The following is an 18,395-nucleotide window of genomic DNA, read 5'->3' as shown; positions in this document are numbered from 1 at the left end:
CTGCTTTCTTCTTGCCTGGCTACCTACCAGAGCTCGCTGCTTCGCCTGGCCATCTGCACTACTGGCTGTTTGGCCTCCTCAATTGGAGAGACGGACAATACACACTCTTTGTGGAATTTCATGTCCATTTTTACTTGTAAGATTGAGTGGTCAGGATATATATCCCTTTTGTTGAGTTTAATTTGTATAAGTTTAACCCTGTTGTTTTTTACTCTTTTTGTTAGTTATACTACCTGTCTATTAGTTTCTTTATTGTTTTGATTGTTTTGTTTCATTCCTTTTTCAGTTGCTGAGGACTGGTGGTGGTGGTGGTGATGTGGCTGGCGGTACCCCCCCCCCCCCCCCTTCTGTGTGCTGTGCTCCCCTGGGATTTGGTTGTGTCATGTATGCCTGGGTGTTTTTGGTTTGTTTGGTGGATCTCTCCCCCCTTCACTAGCCCCCTGTCTATCTGGTAAGCCCCAGTGATTTCTGACCTGTACTGGCTGAGCACTACATGTGACAACATCTCTCCTATTCTTCATATGTTTCTGCTATGGGTAGGGTGGCAAGACAGAAGACTTTTCTTATGAAGAAAAACATCCAAGCCCAGCAACATGTTTCAGAAACACACATGAAGTCTCCCAAAAGCATCAAATCTTTTATGGTCTGATCAAACAAAGGTTGAACTTTTTGGCCATAATTCCAAAAGTTATGTTTGTCATAAAAACAACACTGCACATCACATAAAGAACACCAGACCCACAGAGAAGCATGGTGGGGGCAGCATCTGTAATTGTAATTCCGGTTTCTTTGTGTTCAACTGCTCGAGATGCCCCATCTCCAGCTCTCTCACCCCCCCAAATACACAACCCTGTCTCAGAAACCTGCAGTGCTCAAGTCTTTTTCTATTAGAGTACTTCTCCTCAGGTGAAGAAAGTGAGCACTTCAGCTACCAAAGTCCCTTCAGCTATCTTACATTTTTGACTGATTCCTTGTAAAACATACAGTATCTTATAACCTCAGGGTACTGTTTAACCCACCCATGGTGCTCAGTTTGTGATTCATTGTTAGAGAGATGGGACACATGCAGTGTTGTGGTCAGCATAATAAACTCAGTCTGTTTCCTGGTGTAAAGCGGGGGTTGCCAAAGTGTGGGTCGGGAGACACCAATGGGACCAATGGGGGGTTGGGAGAAGTCTTCCAGATTTTTGATTTTTTCTAAGTTATCTAAATTTTCTTATTTTACCCATTATTGTAAAAATATAGACAAAATAGTAGTTACATTTGAAATAAAACCCTGCAATTAAGTACATTTCATTAGTTTTCTGCCTTTCTTTTTGCCAGATGACTCCTCAAGTTAGGGTTAGCTAACAGCTAATTAAAAAAAGGATCAGTAGCAGCAGGTTAATTCACAGCTGTCACAATTATCACCTGCCACACCTGCTCAGCCTCTCAGCCCCAGTACATTTCCACTCCACTTCAGTTTCCCTGCTTTTACCTGAACCACACTCTCCTCATTAGGCCAACACAAATCACCTGTTCCTCATTCCCCGCCACCAGTATTTAAGCCTCGGTCTCAGCTCTCTCAGTGCCACATTGTTCTCTGCGATGCAAGACTCTCCAGCACTCTTCCTCAGATTGAGCTCTCGGTTTCAACCCTGCCTGTCCCCGACCTCCCTTCCTCGTTTCTGCCCTGGTGACTACCTCAGCCTTCTGTACCCGACCAAGAGATTTGCCTGCTCCTCGTCTGTTTCCAGCCTGTTCGTCCACACAGTGGCTCGGCGTGCCTTCCCCACCTCGCCGCCTGAGAAGCTGCTCCGCATTCCTGCTGAGGAGATCCAGCATCTCAAAAGACTTTGTGCCAACTGGTTTGTCAAGCCTGTTACCTGCTGTTTCCTCTGGGCTCCAGTGTGCTGCTTTTGGGTTCACACTCACACCTACCCGTGCATGTAGTTAAACTCATTATGAAGTACATTTAACCGCTTTGAGGGACAATGGGGGTCACATGTCCTTGGCACATGTATTTTGTGGCTTGCAGGCTAAAAAGTTTGGGAACCCCTGGTGTAAAGGCTAAGACACTGAAACATTGGCTTTACTAAAATAATTATTTTCATTAAGCCTTCAGAACTCACTCTGAGTCTGAACAAGCTCAAAGCACCTTAACTTTAATATCTAGGTATTAAAATATAAAATATCTGCATTTTCTTAGTAACAGGATAACTTACTTAAAGCACAACTTTGTTACATTTTCTATTAAAAGTTTTATTTTGGGGCTTTTTATTATGTTTATGAATAGAGCAGGGGATAGAGTGGGAAATGAGAGAGTTGGGAATGACATGCGACAAAATGTTACAGGTCTGAATCCAAGCCAGGCCACCCACTTCAAGGGCGATGGTCTTTGTACATGGGGTATGATATTTAACTACTACGCTAAACTACATTATGTTTGATGAACAAATAACAAACTGGAGAATAAATGCTTTGATGTGTCATTTTATTTTCCATTTGTGTTGGGTTTTCAAAGCAGCATCAGTGAGCAATAATACAATAATCACTCAAAATAATAAGAACAACAGAACAGAAGACACTTAATGCAGTTACCTTTTTTATAAAGTCTTCTTTTATAGATTTTTGTTCACTTTTGTGATAAAACCCTTGGAATGTTAACTGTTAGATGAAAATCATTTATAAAAAGGGTAGGTGGAAAGAATTCTACAAAATGGAAAAATTACTCAATGTCATAATTAGGATTATCAGCTACAGCAGCAGAACCCTCTAGTGCAGGGGTTCCCAAACTTTTCAGACCACAACCTCCAAAATAAAGATACCAAAGACTTGCGACCCCCACTGTCCCTCCAAAGTGATTTAATGTGGCTTCATTTAGCTGGTCTGCAGAAAATGACCCTACCTATATGAGCATGTGTCTGTGTTTCCTGTGCTGTTATGAATGAACCTGCTGCTACTGATGCTTTTGATAATTAACTGTTCACTAACCCTAAACTTAGGAGTCATCTGGAAACAAAGAAAGGCAGAAAACTCTATTTTCAAGGTTTGATTTCAAGGTTAGCTTCTATTTTTGTTATTTTTTTAGTATCATGGGTAAAATGTACTATTTTTAGATAACTTAAAAAAACAACAAAAAAAAAATCTGGATGACCTCTCACGACCCCCCCCCCCCCCCATTTGTGTCTTATGACCTTCTAGGGGTCCTGATCCACACTTTGAGAACCCCTGCTAGTGTATTTGACTGAACATGGTGTTTTTTTATCACTAAATTACTTGACAAGGTATTTACAACTTTCATCTTTTTCACATCTTAAACTTCTTTTTCCCGTTTGAATAAAATGTAATTAATTGTGTCTTGATTTTTTTTCACCACATTTAAGATTTTAGTAGCATAATAGAGCAGCTGCAAAACAGGCATAACAGTTAGGTGAACACCAAGAAATTTATTGCATTTTTGGATGGTCCCTCTCCATCTAAGTGTGTTAGGTCTCTCTCTCCTTCTCTCTCCCTGTCCCTTTGTATATCCTTATGTAATCTTTCTTTCACTTTCTCTTATTTTTTTTATATTTTTTTTTGGCCCACCTAGGTGTGCACGCCCTCTTTTACAGAACATATTAGCTGCCAATAAAAGATAGGCCAGAGTTCTAAGAGGGATGGTGATGGTTGCATGCACACAGTCACAAGCACAGAAGAAAAAGGTTTTCTTTCTTTTCTTTTGCTGCAAGAATAAATTGCATGAATATTTGACAGTTTGTGACAAACATGACACAAACCAGAAATATATATGCAGACAAGAGAAAAAAGAAAAAAGAAAAAAAAAAAAAAAAAAAAAGAAATTTATTGCATTTTTAACATTAGGCACTGGTTTCAAGGAAATCATTTTTATTTACATGCACGCTCTGTTGCAGATGAATAAAAGAACCCTGCATTTTAAAAGTACATTGTACAGATTTGCATCCTTTTAACCTCCCTACAAAAGCTGTTCCATGATTACGTCAGCTTCATCTGGAATGCACATAGCAGGTATAATAGGAACTGTCAGCAGGGCAGAGCTTCATTTGACCCCCTGAGAAAGAGCAGAGAATAACAGAGGAGCACTGAAGCAGTTAAAACAAGTAAATGGGCCACCAGCTGTGCCACACAGAGCTTTTGCCTAAAAACATTTGACTTCACCTTCAAGCCCAAGCATCAACGAAGCACCCCTTCTGTGAAACAACAGTTGTAGGCCTGTTAGAATGTATTTTTCCTGTTATGTAACCTCTCAGTGTGTGTTCAAGACTGCAGGGTATCAGCTGTTCTCTTGCTGAATGTTTGAGATAGATCCAATGCAAATTGAGACTTATTTTAAGACAAATGAAACATAGATGCACTAAACAAAAAATCTGTAGATGCTCCACAGCCATATATATCTATATGTCTATATATATGTCTATATCTATATATCCCTATATCTATAGATATAGATATAGATATATAAAATAGTGCATAAGAACACAAGTGGTTCAAATAGAATCTCTTATGACAAAAAGCAGGCGTGTTAAGGAGTATGATTTTTGCAAGTTATCAGAGTTTCACTCTATCTGAATGGAAAAAAAAATCCAATCCTTGCAAGGTTTCAAACTTTTAAAACAAAGCTCCACTTCCACATTATGAATATGAATTATTGTGGTTTTGATGCCAGGACACAGAAATATTCCTGCTGGATTCCCATTTCAGTGTCAGGAGATGTGGCTCCCATCTCCTCTAGAAACCTGTAAGGCAGTGTTGTGATTTATTACTCAGTTCTTGGTAGGTGCATCTCAGAAGTTAACTTATAAAATGAAATGACCGGAGAGCAAATATTTCATTATAATTACAAAGTATGTGTAATTGTCTGTGTTAGTGTGTGGATAACCTTTTCTGAGCGTTGAGCAGGAGTTCTCGAGCACTACTGGGATCTTTAGCATTGTAGGTTTGGTACATGGAGAAGGACTCAAAGAAACCCACCAGGTTCCTCACCGAGATAGTTGTGTTCACTCGAATACACTCAATCCTGCAGATATTGATGTGTAATTTGATTTTAATAAATAAAATACACTTAAAAAACAAATTCAGTGACACAGTAGAGCAATCTTCACAAACATTGGTCTATGTGTAAGTACACAATAGTGTATAGAACATTTTCAGTGCTTTCCTTGCTGTAAGAAAGCTAATCTATTTTAGCACCATGCAACACAAACATGTTCCTCTGCCTGCAATCCAAGGACAGTTTCTCAACAAAGCAGCTGAGCTGACTAGCATCCCTGTTGGTTATACTCTTGTAATTGACAAGTACCTCAGCCAATCCAACTAAAGGTGCATTTTGACCAAGAGTTCTGGGGTCTTTTAGCCCCCAGAGCTACTTTACCCTGAACTAAAAGGTTCCTGTGCCCCCATTGTTGTCTGTGTTTTGACCGCGGGCTGAAGTCCCAAATCAGGCCAGTGACATATGGAGGGGAAAAAAAAGGAAATGCACTACACCACCAGACCAGTAGAGGGCAGTAAAACAAAGAGGAATGCCATTCATCACAGATGACACCATAGAAGCAGACGGACAGGCAGGTATCATTATGAGTAACACAACAGTTAGCCTGTTAGCATGAAGAGACTCAGCTGGCGCTGTTTTAGATGGTGCTATATTTCATCACAGATGGATTCACTGAATCAACACGTGAGAGGAGATAAGGATGAGTAGCAAAGACGTTTCAACACGCCTTTAAAATCCTTTTGAACTCAAAAAGCCGTGGCAGAGATCGGACAGTGTTTTGGTTTAAACTGCGACCCTGTTAACTGGAGACTTTCAGCCGGATGCATCCCTCATAAACGTCTTTAGACGATCATTAAATATCTGATGAGGATATTTTGAAATCTTAATAAAAACTAAACTAGTTTGCATTCCCAGGAACTCCCTCTGTGTTTCAACAGCTGTGTAAACTCCACAAACACTGACACGTTCAGCTGAAGGTCTCCAGTTTACAGGGTCACTTTTAGAACCGTAACACCGGGAGAGACGCATTCACGGTGGGCTGAGAGAAGACTACTGTTACAAGCTGCTAAATCAAGAGAATCACAGCTTCTTCTTTTGAAAAGTACACACACATACAAAAAAGATAGAACAAATAAAAACTAATGAAAGAAAGAGAAATCAAGTGAATCACAGATGTGTGTGATGTTATTGTGGACGGAGGGTGGAATAAAAACACTGCGGTTAATCTATCAATCAGACACGGTCAGCATTGCAGGCCATGCCCCCCCCAAAAGCCTCAGGACCTTTGAAAAGTACTACCCCCCCTAGCAGGGGCTTTTTAGGGGGGAGATTATCTACCCCTGAACTAAATTTAGACCCTGGGTCCACCGGTTGAAACGTACGTAGTTCAGGGGTAAAGTTCCTCCGGTCGAAAAACACCTTTAGGAAATAAAAATTGGGTACTCCTCTGGATTAGGTTTGCACTGACAGGGCTTGACAGAAAAGTTAGCAGTAATAGATCCGCGTCATTATGTTAGACTTGCAAAATGTAAGAAGTCAAATACATGATCATATCAAATTGCCATCACAGCAGTGTAAAAAGTTTGGTGTAGTCAGTGTTTGGGTGTTAGTTACCTCTCTTTGTCTGGGAAAGGGATGGCTGAGTAGAGCTCTTCCAGCTTTCCCTCAGCTACAGACACTGGATTGCTCGTGTATGGTAACAGCCTCTGCTTTACCTGAGAATGACAGCAGATCAATGTTTGACTATTCTGTACTACGTACATGTATGTTGTCTGTATGTCATTTGTGACTAACTGACGAGAAACAACTCTCTAGAAGACCATGATTAAGGTTTTTCATATGTATCCAATCCCACATTTAGGAATATCACTGATTCTGTCCACGCTTTGTACACAAGGGCCCGTGCAGATGTCTCAGATTAGCATGATTCCCATGAAGTTTTAAGTCTACACCCACCTCTTCATAGATTTCGTTGAGACTCTCTCCACAGTCTTGGAAGTAAAGTCTGGTTTTGGAGTCACTAAAGCCCATCAGAGCAATGCATCCCCGAGGTTTAAGAACCCGATGGGCCTCAGGCAGAAACCTTGACTGATCAAACCAGTGAGCAGCTGACGCTGCTGTCAGCAAGTCAACAGAGCCGTCAGGAAAAGGAAGCTCCTCTGCTGTCCCCTTCCTGCAGGTTCAACAAAGAGGTCACAGTAAAAACTCAAAAAAAAAAGGAGCATTATCATGTTAACAAGTCAAGTCAAGTCAAGCTTTATTTATAGAGCACATTTAAAACAACCTCGGTCCAAAGCAGCAGTTGTTTCTCAGACCTCCTACCTGTACGTAATGTTAGGATACCCTGGCACACTCCTGGCCTCCTCCAGTTGACACTCACTGATGTCTATGCCCACCAATTCCTGAAAATGTGGTGCCATCAGCCGGGAGTTCTGACCTGTCCCACATCCGAGATCCACTGCCAGCACATGTGGCTTTCCCTTCTGAAGAGGTCAGCAGAAATGCAGTTCTCATCATTATGTTGACTGATACAGACTTTTTACTTTGTGCACTTCCGTGGAGAGAGCAGACACCCTCTCTACTTTTAAGAGTAGGCTTCAAACTTTCCTTTTTGATTAAGCTTATAGTTAGAGCTGGCTGACACACTGGGATCCTATCTCACCACTTCCAGACTGGATGATTCATGTGTAGTATATTTTTTTCACAGCATACCTTTCTATCCAGATACTGAAGAATAACGTTCTTGACCTCATCTGGAGGAGTAAAGCGATACTGCTGGTAGATAGAAGCATGCTCCTTTCCCTCAAAGAGTCGATAAGTCATGTTTGTTTTCTCTTCTCTTCTGTTGCCAGCTTCTATCAAAAGGTCTCCTTTGCTCTCCTTTATTGCTCCTCTCTCTTGTTTTGTGAAAAACTCTCCTCTACCCGATCACTCTTGCCTCTGCTTCACTCTGGACTTCCACAGGTCTAGTTTTCCTATTTTTGAGTGTCAAGCAAAATCCAGATATCAGACTACAAACACCACAAAAAAGAGAAACAAAGATTAAATGCAGACCGGTTATTTTCTGTAAATAAAGAATGTTTCCAACTCGCTGAAAGCAGTCCCTCATGCAGAGTCTATAGCTGACTGGACTGCAGGGAAGTTGACAATGTGTAACAGAGGCAGGGCCTCTTGCTTAACCCTTTCATGACCAGACATTCCAGCTGAGTGTTAAACAGCTACACATTAACACAGTAATGACTTCTCTTATGACAGTATAACGTAAACACAACACATGTTAGGAACTTTGACTCTGCTGTTGCCCTGTATACTTGCAAAGAAACATTTGTGTTACTGGAAAAAAAAAGTTTAGATTGAAGTTTCCATCACTTGATACTGCATAGACTCTAGTAACTCCACAGGTCACAAATCATTACAAAACAAGAGTGTCCCAGCTGTGTTCATTCATTTTAAGTGTCCATCAATCGTCATCTGTGCTTCCTGCAGCATTTCTTTCTCTTGCTATATCCCCAAGGTGCTGTTTGCAAAATAAATGTGATACTATTTAACACAATTTTAGGTTTCTGTTATAGATGGTGAGTAAAGGTCTGTCTAGGTCTCTAAATAAAGTGTGAGTGAAGTACAATTGGTCTATCTGTGAGTCTGCGTTACATTGTGATGTTACTTTTGGGTGCTGCATGAGACACGCTGATGTTTGAACTAACTGAAGTGTAAACTCACTTGTGTCAATAGTTGCAGACACTGCTCCAAGTGGTTTAGTAGAATAGCTGGTTTGAGTTTTATTCAATGCTTAAAGTAAAAAACCTTACCATTAATGTTTCATGTTAACCAGGAAGGACAATACACAGGATACAGGAAGAAAAAAAGATACCACTACTTTATGACCTCTGACTTTATGAGAAGATGTTCAGTAAAATGCTGCCTGAAGAAAAATGTGTAAGGTTGTTTGGCCTTTATCTTTCTCCCTCCACAACATCCCTAAAGATTGCTGACTGGCTAAGAGGCTGCTGCAATGACAGCTTGAGGTAGTTTAAAGCTTTATGTATGAACACCATGCTATACAGGCAGGTAAATAATGAAGAAGGCCCTGAAGGGAGTCCACTTCTGCCCTGCAACCAGCTCAGCTTAAGATAGAGTGAGTAACATACCAGCAATGAGGACCAGCAATAGATGCTTTCAGCCCAAAGCCTTGCTCAGCATTGCAGGTAATAACCGACATGCCACTTAAAGCTAGGGTTGGTTGTCACAGGAAACTAGCATGAATTTGAATGTAGCATTTCCTCAGGACTCAATCTCCTTTGCGCTCCTCCAAAACGACCTCCCTGCTCACATGCACGAGCGCCGCAGATTGGCGACCATATTGTTGTGTCTTAAACAGATAAAAGTGGGATTTAATATTCATCAGCTGAAAAACGACAGTGCGGCAAGTGCTCTCACATAGCTTCTTTTATTGAACTCTGACAGGGGAAAATCCACGTGGCTCAGCAGAGAGTTCCCACTAATTAAAGAGCATCCCAAAATACAGTGTTGCCCTCTAGCGGCGTTAATATGCAACAACATGATGACTCCACACTACCTAAATGAGCACACACAACTTCTGATAAATGTGCTTTTCCTTTTATACAACACACATATGATGGTGACTGATTCCAAACCGGTCCTCAGCACATGGTTTGTGTTTTGCACTACGTCAACTCATGTCTCACTCAGCGGTAAGAAAACACCAAAACATTCTCATAGTGAAAGTTAAAAACACAAACAAACATGAAATGTACGCTCTGCAGGAGGCGGGCAGAACGGCAGGACGGGATTTGATTGGTTTCATCATTTGGCTACAAAAAGTGTATCTAAATCTGACTACCAACCCCAGCTTTAAATACAGGAAGTGATTCACACAGGTGAAAGATCACATATCCACAGAAGGGGGCAGCTGCGAACACATCCTAAATGGACCATAAACAGGTCATCATATGTCAACACAAGAAAACAGTACAAATATATACACATGTATGTATATATCTTTTTTGCAAATGATGGTCATGAAGGATAACCCAGACCAAATAACCAATGCAACTGCTATCAGTTTCTCTGAAAAGATGTACTGAAATACAAAACCACTGCAGGAAGAGGGAATCAGAGGTCAATATATTATAAATGATATAAATATGAATCTATCAAGAGATGATGATACACTAATGATTAAACAGGGTTAGAGGTTAGAGAAATGTTCCTTGAGGAATTTAACCAAGAAGTTTGAAAATACAAATGTTTGGTTATTTTGTGTAAGATGAGATACTTTTTCATAACTTTCATATGAAAAAGTCGTGCTTTTAATAAGTGAAAATAACAGAATTATCATAATATGGATAATAACTGTATCACAATAACTGATGTGTTAATCTGTGAATCATCTTTTTATGCAGACTCTCATCAACCTTGTCTTACCTGTAAAAACAATACCCATGATAATGATAGTATACTTGTACAAATCAAGCAGCAACCTCCAGTCTCTAAATATGAAGCCAATGTGTAAGTGTTACAAAAGTGCAGTTCGTCGAGAATCCGCTTGAGGCCGGCTGCAGAAACACTGGAAACCACATACACACCCATTCAAAAAACACAACATTTGCAGCACTAATAAACATGTTTACAGTCTGGGTGTACGTAGCTAATTTCTCTATTGGCACATACAGGGGATGAAACGTGACAGATGTTAAGATTACGAGTTCTACCCAAACAACTGGCTTGACTGACAGGCATAAACACATAGCGGTTGGCTAGGAGGCTCAAACCCCACCTCTTTACGTCACACTAAGTTTGGTTGGGATCAGCATTTCCAATATGGCTCCTGCCGTCGATTGGCTTCAAAACAGCGCTCAGGAACAGATGGGTGACGTCACAGATACTACATCTATTATTTATACAGTCTATGTTACAAATAAAATATATTTGTAAAAGCAGCACATTCTATCTTTCATTTTCTTAAAGATTTGTCGGTGCAAAAAACAAGTTATTGGGTAATAATGTGAATAGATATGTCATATGAAGAAAAATGAATGTTGTTCAGTGAATGATGGGTTTTGTGGTAGGTTCCAATACCTATAAGTAACGTATTAACTTATACATTTCAAGGGGCTGAGCACCCATAAAATTAATGTTCTAAAATCACCCCTGGTATACTGTATATATATACACTGCGTGCACAATGATTAGGTAAGTTGCATTTTTGTGAATATTTCAAAAACTATATCAACAGCCGTTTTCAAATTTGTCAAGAAGTCAGATAGTGAATATATTTCTTCAACTGTGTGGTTAAAATGATGCTTTTCAAAGTATGTTGGCTGTATTTTTAAATAAATGCAGGATCTGCAGAAATGAGCGTGCCAAATTATTATGCAAGTTGGTGATAAGAGCATATCACTTGTGAAAATTCAAAACTAGGCACCATTTTAAACATTCTATTGATTGAGAATAATAATATTTACTACAACTGTATTCAAACTTCAACAAAAACAACTGTTTTCTTTACATTTGTATACAAAATAAAACTGTTAATGTCTTTAAAACATTTCAAATCTTAAGTGTTTCTCAAATGTCCAATATAACCTCCTTTTCTTTCAGTGAGGGTCAGAGGTCACTGTAAACTGATTTAGTTTCTGATGACTGAGCTGTACCTTGTATGTCTTTCCAAAGATGATCTTTGAGCTGTATTTCTTCCATTACTGTAAATGATCTTCTTTATTATTGACTACAAGTTCTCAGTTGGGTTGAAATCAGGTGAGCAGGCAGGCCAGTTCATGATGTGATCCTCTTTTGTATTTTCCTCCATGGATGAAAAGACATTCAGCTAAAGTGAAAAAGATGCTAGTGTTCATGCATGAGCACAATGCACCGTCACATGCCTCACGTTATTCCCAGTACAGGATGGCATCTCAGGGCTTTAAAGAGGATCACCTCATGAACTGGCCTGCCTGCTCACCTGATCTCAACCTGACTGAGAACTTGTAGTCAATAATAAAGAAGATCATTTACAGTAATGGCAAGAAATACAGCTCAAAGAGCCTCTTTTGAGAGCCATACAAGGTACAGCTCACAGAGTCAGCAGAGAAGTCATCAGAAACCTCACTAAATCAGTTTACCAGTGACCTCTGACCCTCACTGAAAGAAAAGGAGGTTATATTGGACACTTGAGAAACACTTCAGATTTGAAATGTTTCAAAGACACTAACAGTTTTATTTTGTATACAAATGTAAAGAAAACTGTTGTTTTTGTTGAAGTTTGAAAACAGTTGTAGTTAATATTATTGTTTTCAATCAATAGAACGTTTAAAATGGTGCCTAGTTTTGAATTTTCACAAGTTATATGCTCTTATCACCAACTTGCATAATAATTTGGCACACTCATTTCTGCAGATTCTGCATTTATTTAAAAATACAGCCAACGTAATTTGAAAAGCATCATTTTTACCACACAGTTGAAGAAATACATTCACTACCTGACTTCCTAACAAATTTGAAAACGACTTTTGATATAGTTTTTGAAATAGTCACAAAAATGCAAATTACCTAATAATTGTGCACGCAGTGTATATATATATATACATATTCTTCCTTTCTCTATGGGAGGTAAGGCAGTGCAGCCCTAAATAAAACAGTGTCTTTATGTCTGGGGTGTCATACCTTTTTATTGTAGATAATAAGAGACTAATTAGCAGTGGTGCATGTAGAGTTGTAGAAATGAAACTCTATTTAGCACAAAGTGCATTGCATAGAAGCGTTCACTCATAAAAGTCTCTTAAAACATAAACCGTGTCAGTTTTTTTTGTCTTACTCTGGCTGTTTACCAAAACTTGTTTTTCATTCTCTTGACCGTTTGCTTCTCTGAAAAACATCTTTGTTATTCAGATCATCCATGACGTGCCCCTGGGGCGGCTGAGCGCGTTTAATTACACTCCAGGGAGAGTGGAGATAATGACCTGTTGACCATATCCAACATAATTATTCTGCATTATGATTCTAAAAGAGGTACAGCGTGCAGCGCCCCATCCCATAGGCTCTCATTAGTCTTTACATCATACAGCATTGCATCACCAAGCTTGGAGCATAACTATCACATCTAATGTATTATACTTCTTTTATTTCACTCAAATGATCTCATGAAAATATGCAGTGACTCCATTACCCAATGTTGTAGTCTCAACAGCTGGTGAAGATACTACAGAAGTCATGGCAGAGCTGGTAGAGGTTTGTGTGTCTAACTGCACCACATATAAAAATCAAACTTGAAACACTCAAGCACCATCTGTGTGATAAACGCTGAATACATCTTTTTTATTTATTTTATTTAACCTTTAGTGAACCAGGTAAGTCATTAAGAACAAATTCTTATTTACAGTGACGACCTGGCAAAAGAGTCAGGGATAACAGTAATGACAGAAACAAACACAAGGTTAAAAAGAACTTCAAAGACAAGTTAAACATGACAGGACCGAACAGAGCAGATAAGAAACACTAGCAGCAGGAGTCCAGGATTAAAAGCAGGTGCAGGTGTGTTTAAGGGAGTCCATGAGAGAGTCCCTGAAGGCTGGTTTTGAGATGTAGTGGACCAGTTTGAAAGTTTCTATGAATTGTTCCAGTCTGTGGGCACAGCTCTACAATGAAGCTCTGTTATAGTGCTAAATGTTCTTTGACATGATGAACATGGACGTGATCATTTGGTTTGAATCAATTAAACATGCAGGTGCATCTACAGAAATGAGTATATTCATGATGTGAAAAAGTTCAATGTTTACTTTAAGTTATTTAGGACAGTAGGAATGTTTTACATTCTAGACTCATTAAACATATACTGAAAAGTTTCAATCATTAATCTATTTTAATTCTGATAATTATCGCCAACAGCAGAATAATAATAACAGCAAAAAAGACATCTTGAAATATTGGGAAAAAAATTAATTTAGGGAAATTACTCTTCAAACAGTATAAATACTGTTTATCTCTGGGTCTACTTCAGTAAACACAATCACAATCATGGGCAGTGGATCATCGACATCCTGAACAAGGAGGGTAAGCCACAGAGGGTCATTACTGAAAATGTAGGCTGTTCGCAGAGTGTTATATCGAAGCGTATTTATGAAAAGATGACTAGAAATGAAAAGTGTGGTAGGAAAAGGTGCACCAGCAACTAATTCAGACAGGTTAAAGCTGATTCAAGAACTTTGGAGAGCCTCACAAGGACTGGACTGAGGCTGGTGGTGGAGGTTCATTGAGGTCAGGTATTTTCAGAGGTTGGATGTGTCTTTATGTTAAATCATTTTATTGATTGATCATGGGAAACAATCTCATAATTACAGACACTGGATTGTTTTTTTGTGAGTTATAAGCCATAATTATTCAAATTAAATCAATAAGTATTTCATTTTTCACGTCACAAATTTGCGACAATATGTACGTTTTTTTTGTAACTTTCAGACTCTGTGGGGTTCAAAAATGGAGCCTAGTTGCTAATTCACTCTGCTTCAACTGTGCGCAACATGCTATGGACGGCAGTGGCTCAGTAGTGGTCTTGAAAGGTTGGCGGATCGATCCCAGCTCCATAATCACACTCCAAAGTGTCCTGTGTCCTTTGGCATGACCCTGAACCCCAACCTGCTCCCGATGGTATAGCCAGCAGTGTGTGAGTGCGATTAGTTAATACTAATGGGTACTTTACATTGCAGCCTCTGCCATCAGTGTGTGAATGAGTGAATTTGGCCTGTAGTGGAAAAGTGCTTTGAGTGGTCTCAAGACTAGAAAAGTGCTCTTTAAGTACAGTCCATTTGCAGTCCATTTACAGTGGACACCTTCAAAGGGGGCAAAGGATAGCTATCCAGTACTGAACCATTAATGGCGTCTCACACATTGCAACCTCAGCAAACCTGTCACACACTGAGAGGACTGTCCTCTAAAACAAAAAACTGGTCTGGCATGCATACTCCAGCGTTTCCAGTCATTTTTGCGCTGCCATGTGAATGCAGATTTTTTTAAAAGCAACGATATTATTTTTCATGTTTAATGGGACATTTCTTGCATTAAAAAACTAGGCCTGAGAGTCAGCAAGGCAACAGTGCCAACACCAAATGACTCTGCCTTCTGCAGAGAACACTTGGAACAATCTGGAACACCCTAGACAAAGTGATCCAAATTGAAGGGAAGCTCAAAATGGAAAAACATACAGTTGTTACAATACAGGCTTTCAAAGTGACCTCTGCAGTCAATGTGAATAAGATCAAGGAGCTTATCATTGACTTCAGAAAAGACTGCCCCAAACCCAAAGCCAGTATTATCAATGTAGGTGAAGTCCACATTGTAGACTCATACAAATACCTTGGCACAGTGTTTGACTCCAAGTTCAAATTCACAGAGAACACAAAACTGATTTTAAAACGTGGACACAGAGGATACACCTGATGGGCAATCTAAATTATTTAAGAGTCTCAGAGAACATTTGATCCGGTTTTCATCACTCTTTTATTGAAAGTCTTTTAACGTTTTCATTTATCTGCTGGTTTCATGGTCTCTCTTTGAAAGACCAGAACAGTTTGAACTGTGTTTTTAAAGTCTTCTCCCAAAATGACTGGTGTACAGCAGCAAGATCTGGGTTCCCTTTGGAGGAACCGCATCACCAATAAAGCCGAAGGGATAATAGGCCAACCTGGACACATCCTCGCCAAGGAGTTCTCTTTAAAGCCCTCAGGGCAGCGCTATCTTGCTCCTCTTAGGAAAACAAACAAATACGCAAATTATTTCATTCCTTCTGCCATCAGACTTCTGAATGCTGATAGCAGTTTTTAACAGTTTGTAACAGGTTGTCCTTGTGAAGTTGTGAAGTCATGAAGTTGTGTATTTATAAAATGGTTCTCTCTCCAGTTCATCTCCAGGGAACTAAAAAGGTTCCGTTTTGACATAGCAGCCCTCTCTGAAACCTGCCTGGCTGATGAAGGGCAGCTGAAGGAGGAAAAAGGTGGCTATACTTTCCTCTGGAAAGGAAAGCCTGCTGATGAGCAGCGAATCCACAGTGTGGGCTTTGCTATTAAGAACAGCCTCGTAAGCCACCTTCATGAACTTCCTGTGGGCATCAGCGAGCACCTAATGACCATACGTCTGATGCTTGCAAACAGTCAGATGGCCACTGTTATTAGTGCTTACTCCCCAACGCTTGATGCACAGGAGGACATGAAGGAGGCCTTCTATGCTTACGTGGATGCAATTCTATCCAAAGTCCCCAAGGAGGATAAGCTAATCCTTCTTGGAGACTTTAATGCTAGAGTCGTGCAAAACCATGATCTATGGAGAGGCAGGCTGGGGAAAGAAGGGGTTGGAAACACTAACTCCAATGGCTTACTGTTGTTAAAAAAAAGTCCTCCGAATACGACCTGGCCATCACCAACACACTTTTCCGTCAAAAGAAGAGGTTCAAGACATCTTGGATGCATCCCTGCTCTAAACGCTGGCATCTCATTGACTATGTCATTGTCCGCTCCTGAGACCGCAGCAATGTGCTAAGCACAGGAGCAATGATCAGTGAGGATGATGAATGTTGGACTGACCACCGCCTCATTCGCTCCACCATGTTTATCTGTCTGATGTGGAAAAGGAGGAAGAAGAAAAGACAGACCCGCCCAAGGCTTAACATCGAGCGACTGGGAAAAACCACATACCAACAACAGCTGCAGGCAGCTCTCAGCACAGCTTTGCCAGACCAGTATCCACAGGATATTGAAAAGCACTGGGACTCCCTCTCTGCTACCATCATGAACTCCTGCAAATCCATCCTTGGTCCAAAAACACGGAAACATCCAGACTGGTATAATGAGAACGACACCGAAATCAAGCGGCTTATCAACACCAAGCGGAAAACTTTCATCACCTGGCAAAATGACATCAACTGCAAGGATAAAAGAGAAGCCCATGCCAAAGCAAAAGCAGCTGTCCAATCACAGGATAGGGTACTGAAGAAGCAGTGGTGGACACAAAAGGCTCCGGAAATCCAACAGCTTGCTGACTCTGGAGACACCAGAGGCTTTTTCGAAGCCACGAGAGCGGTATACGGCCCTAGCCACTGTTGCCGAACCCCTCTTCGCTCAAAGGATGGACTCTCTCTGATGAAAGATAAGGAAGCAATAACACAAAGGTAGAAGGAACACTATGAAGAGCTTCTGAACAGTACTACAGGTTAGGACACTACTCCTGAGTTTGAGGGCCTGGACCAACTTCCTCAACTGCCCATCGTTGAGAGTATGGGAGAACCACTCAGTGTTGAAGAGGTGCAGGACGCTATCAGGACAATGAAAAACAACAAGGCTGCTGGGCCTGACAGCATCCCAGCCGAAGTCCTGAAAGAAGGTGGACCTGTTCTCCTTGAACACATCCAATTACCGCGGTATTTCCCTCCTTTCCACCATAGGGAAGGCGTTAGCTGGCCAACAGACTCACCCCCCTGTCAGAAAGCTCCCTTCCTGAGTCTCAGAGTGGTTTCTGCCCAAACAGAGGCACTACAGATATGATCTTTATTGCTCGTCAGTTGCAAGAAAAGTGCCGGGAACAGATTCAACCTCTATACATGGCCTTCATAAACCTCACGACAGCCTTTGCCTCAGTCAACCGTCAGGCCCTCTGGTTGGTCCTGGCAAAAATTGGCTGCCCAGAAAAACACATCCATGTGCTGCGGCTGCTGCACGACAACATGTCTGCCACTGTACTCACTGGTTTTGGAGACGAGACGGAACCCTTTCGGGTCGACACAGGAATTAAGCCGGGATGCGTTGTTGCTCCATCACTGTTCTCCATCTTCATCGCAGCCATCCTCAATCTCAGAGGGAACCAGCTGCCACAGGGAGTCAAAATTATGTACAGGACTGACGGACTTCTGAACATCAACAGATTCAGGGCTAAAGGTCGAACCACCACCATATCCATCACAGAGCTGCAGTATGCAGATGATAATGCTATTGTAGCCCTCTCAGAAGAGGACCTACAGTGCACCTTGACCGCTTTTGCGAAAGCATACAAACAGCTTGGTCTGGCCATCAACTTAAAAAAGACTCAAATCCTCCATCAGCCACCACCAAACAGCAGCACCCCCCCAAACATCTCCATTGAAAACACCAGGTTGGAAAATGTGGACCACCTCCCATACCTTGTAGCCTCTTGTCATCTAAAGCCACCATTGATGAAGAGGTACACCACCGTCTTAGCCGTGCCAGCAGGGCATACTCAAGACTAAAAAAAAAAAAAGGGTCTTTGAGGACCGCGACCTCAAGCCAAAGACCAAAATCCTGGTCTACAAAGCAGTACTGCTCCCCACTCTCTTGTATGGTTCAGAAGCCTGGACCACATACAGCAGGCACTTGAGAGCACTTGAGGC

At 40.9% G+C, this 18,395-nt stretch overlaps 2 protein-coding genes across 2 annotated transcripts; one reads left to right on the top strand and one right to left on the bottom strand.

Moving 5' to 3' along the window:
* Window positions 1–3,821: 3,821 nt before the first annotated feature.
* zgc:162396 (uncharacterized protein LOC555292 homolog) lies at window positions 3,822–8,111 on the bottom strand. The gene is made up of 6 exons (XM_034694124.1): window positions 7,703–8,111; window positions 7,313–7,473; window positions 6,947–7,163; window positions 6,605–6,705; window positions 4,880–5,017; window positions 3,822–4,736 (listed from the first exon to the last, which is right to left on the bottom strand). The coding sequence occupies exons 1-6, from the start codon at window positions 7,811–7,813 to the stop codon at window positions 4,646–4,648; spliced, it is 819 nt and encodes a 272-aa protein (XP_034550015.1). The 5' UTR covers window positions 7,814–8,111; the 3' UTR covers window positions 3,822–4,645.
* Window positions 8,112–14,620: 6,509 nt separating this feature from the next.
* LOC117820260 lies at window positions 14,621–18,254 on the top strand. Its single transcript, XM_034693984.1, is given in 6 exon segments — window positions 14,621–14,650; window positions 15,899–16,381; window positions 16,384–16,503; window positions 17,209–17,378; window positions 17,380–17,439; window positions 17,441–18,254. Coding segments are annotated over 6 exon segments (1,677 nt in total).
* Window positions 18,255–18,395: the final 141 nt, after the last annotated feature.

Source organism: Notolabrus celidotus, chromosome 10 (genome assembly GCF_009762535.1).
Source record: "Notolabrus celidotus isolate fNotCel1 chromosome 10, fNotCel1.pri, whole genome shotgun sequence".
In the NCBI taxonomy this organism is placed as follows: domain Eukaryota; kingdom Metazoa; phylum Chordata; class Actinopteri; order Labriformes; family Labridae; genus Notolabrus; species Notolabrus celidotus.
This window is presented reverse-complemented; position numbering and strand designations above follow the sequence as displayed.

Coding starts and splice junctions, on each gene's coding strand:
- zgc:162396 (XM_034694124.1), bottom strand. CDS start 7,813: ATGACTTATCGACTCTTTGAGGGAAAGGAGCATGCTTCTATCTACCAG. Junction 7,164..7,312: donor TATCCTAACATTACGTACAG/GTAGGAGGTCTG, acceptor TTGAACCTGCAG/GAAGGGGACAGCAGAGGAGC. Junction 6,706..6,946: donor TCAACGAAATCTATGAAGAG/GTGGGTGTAGAC, acceptor TGTCATTCTCAG/GTAAAGCAGAGGCTGTTACC.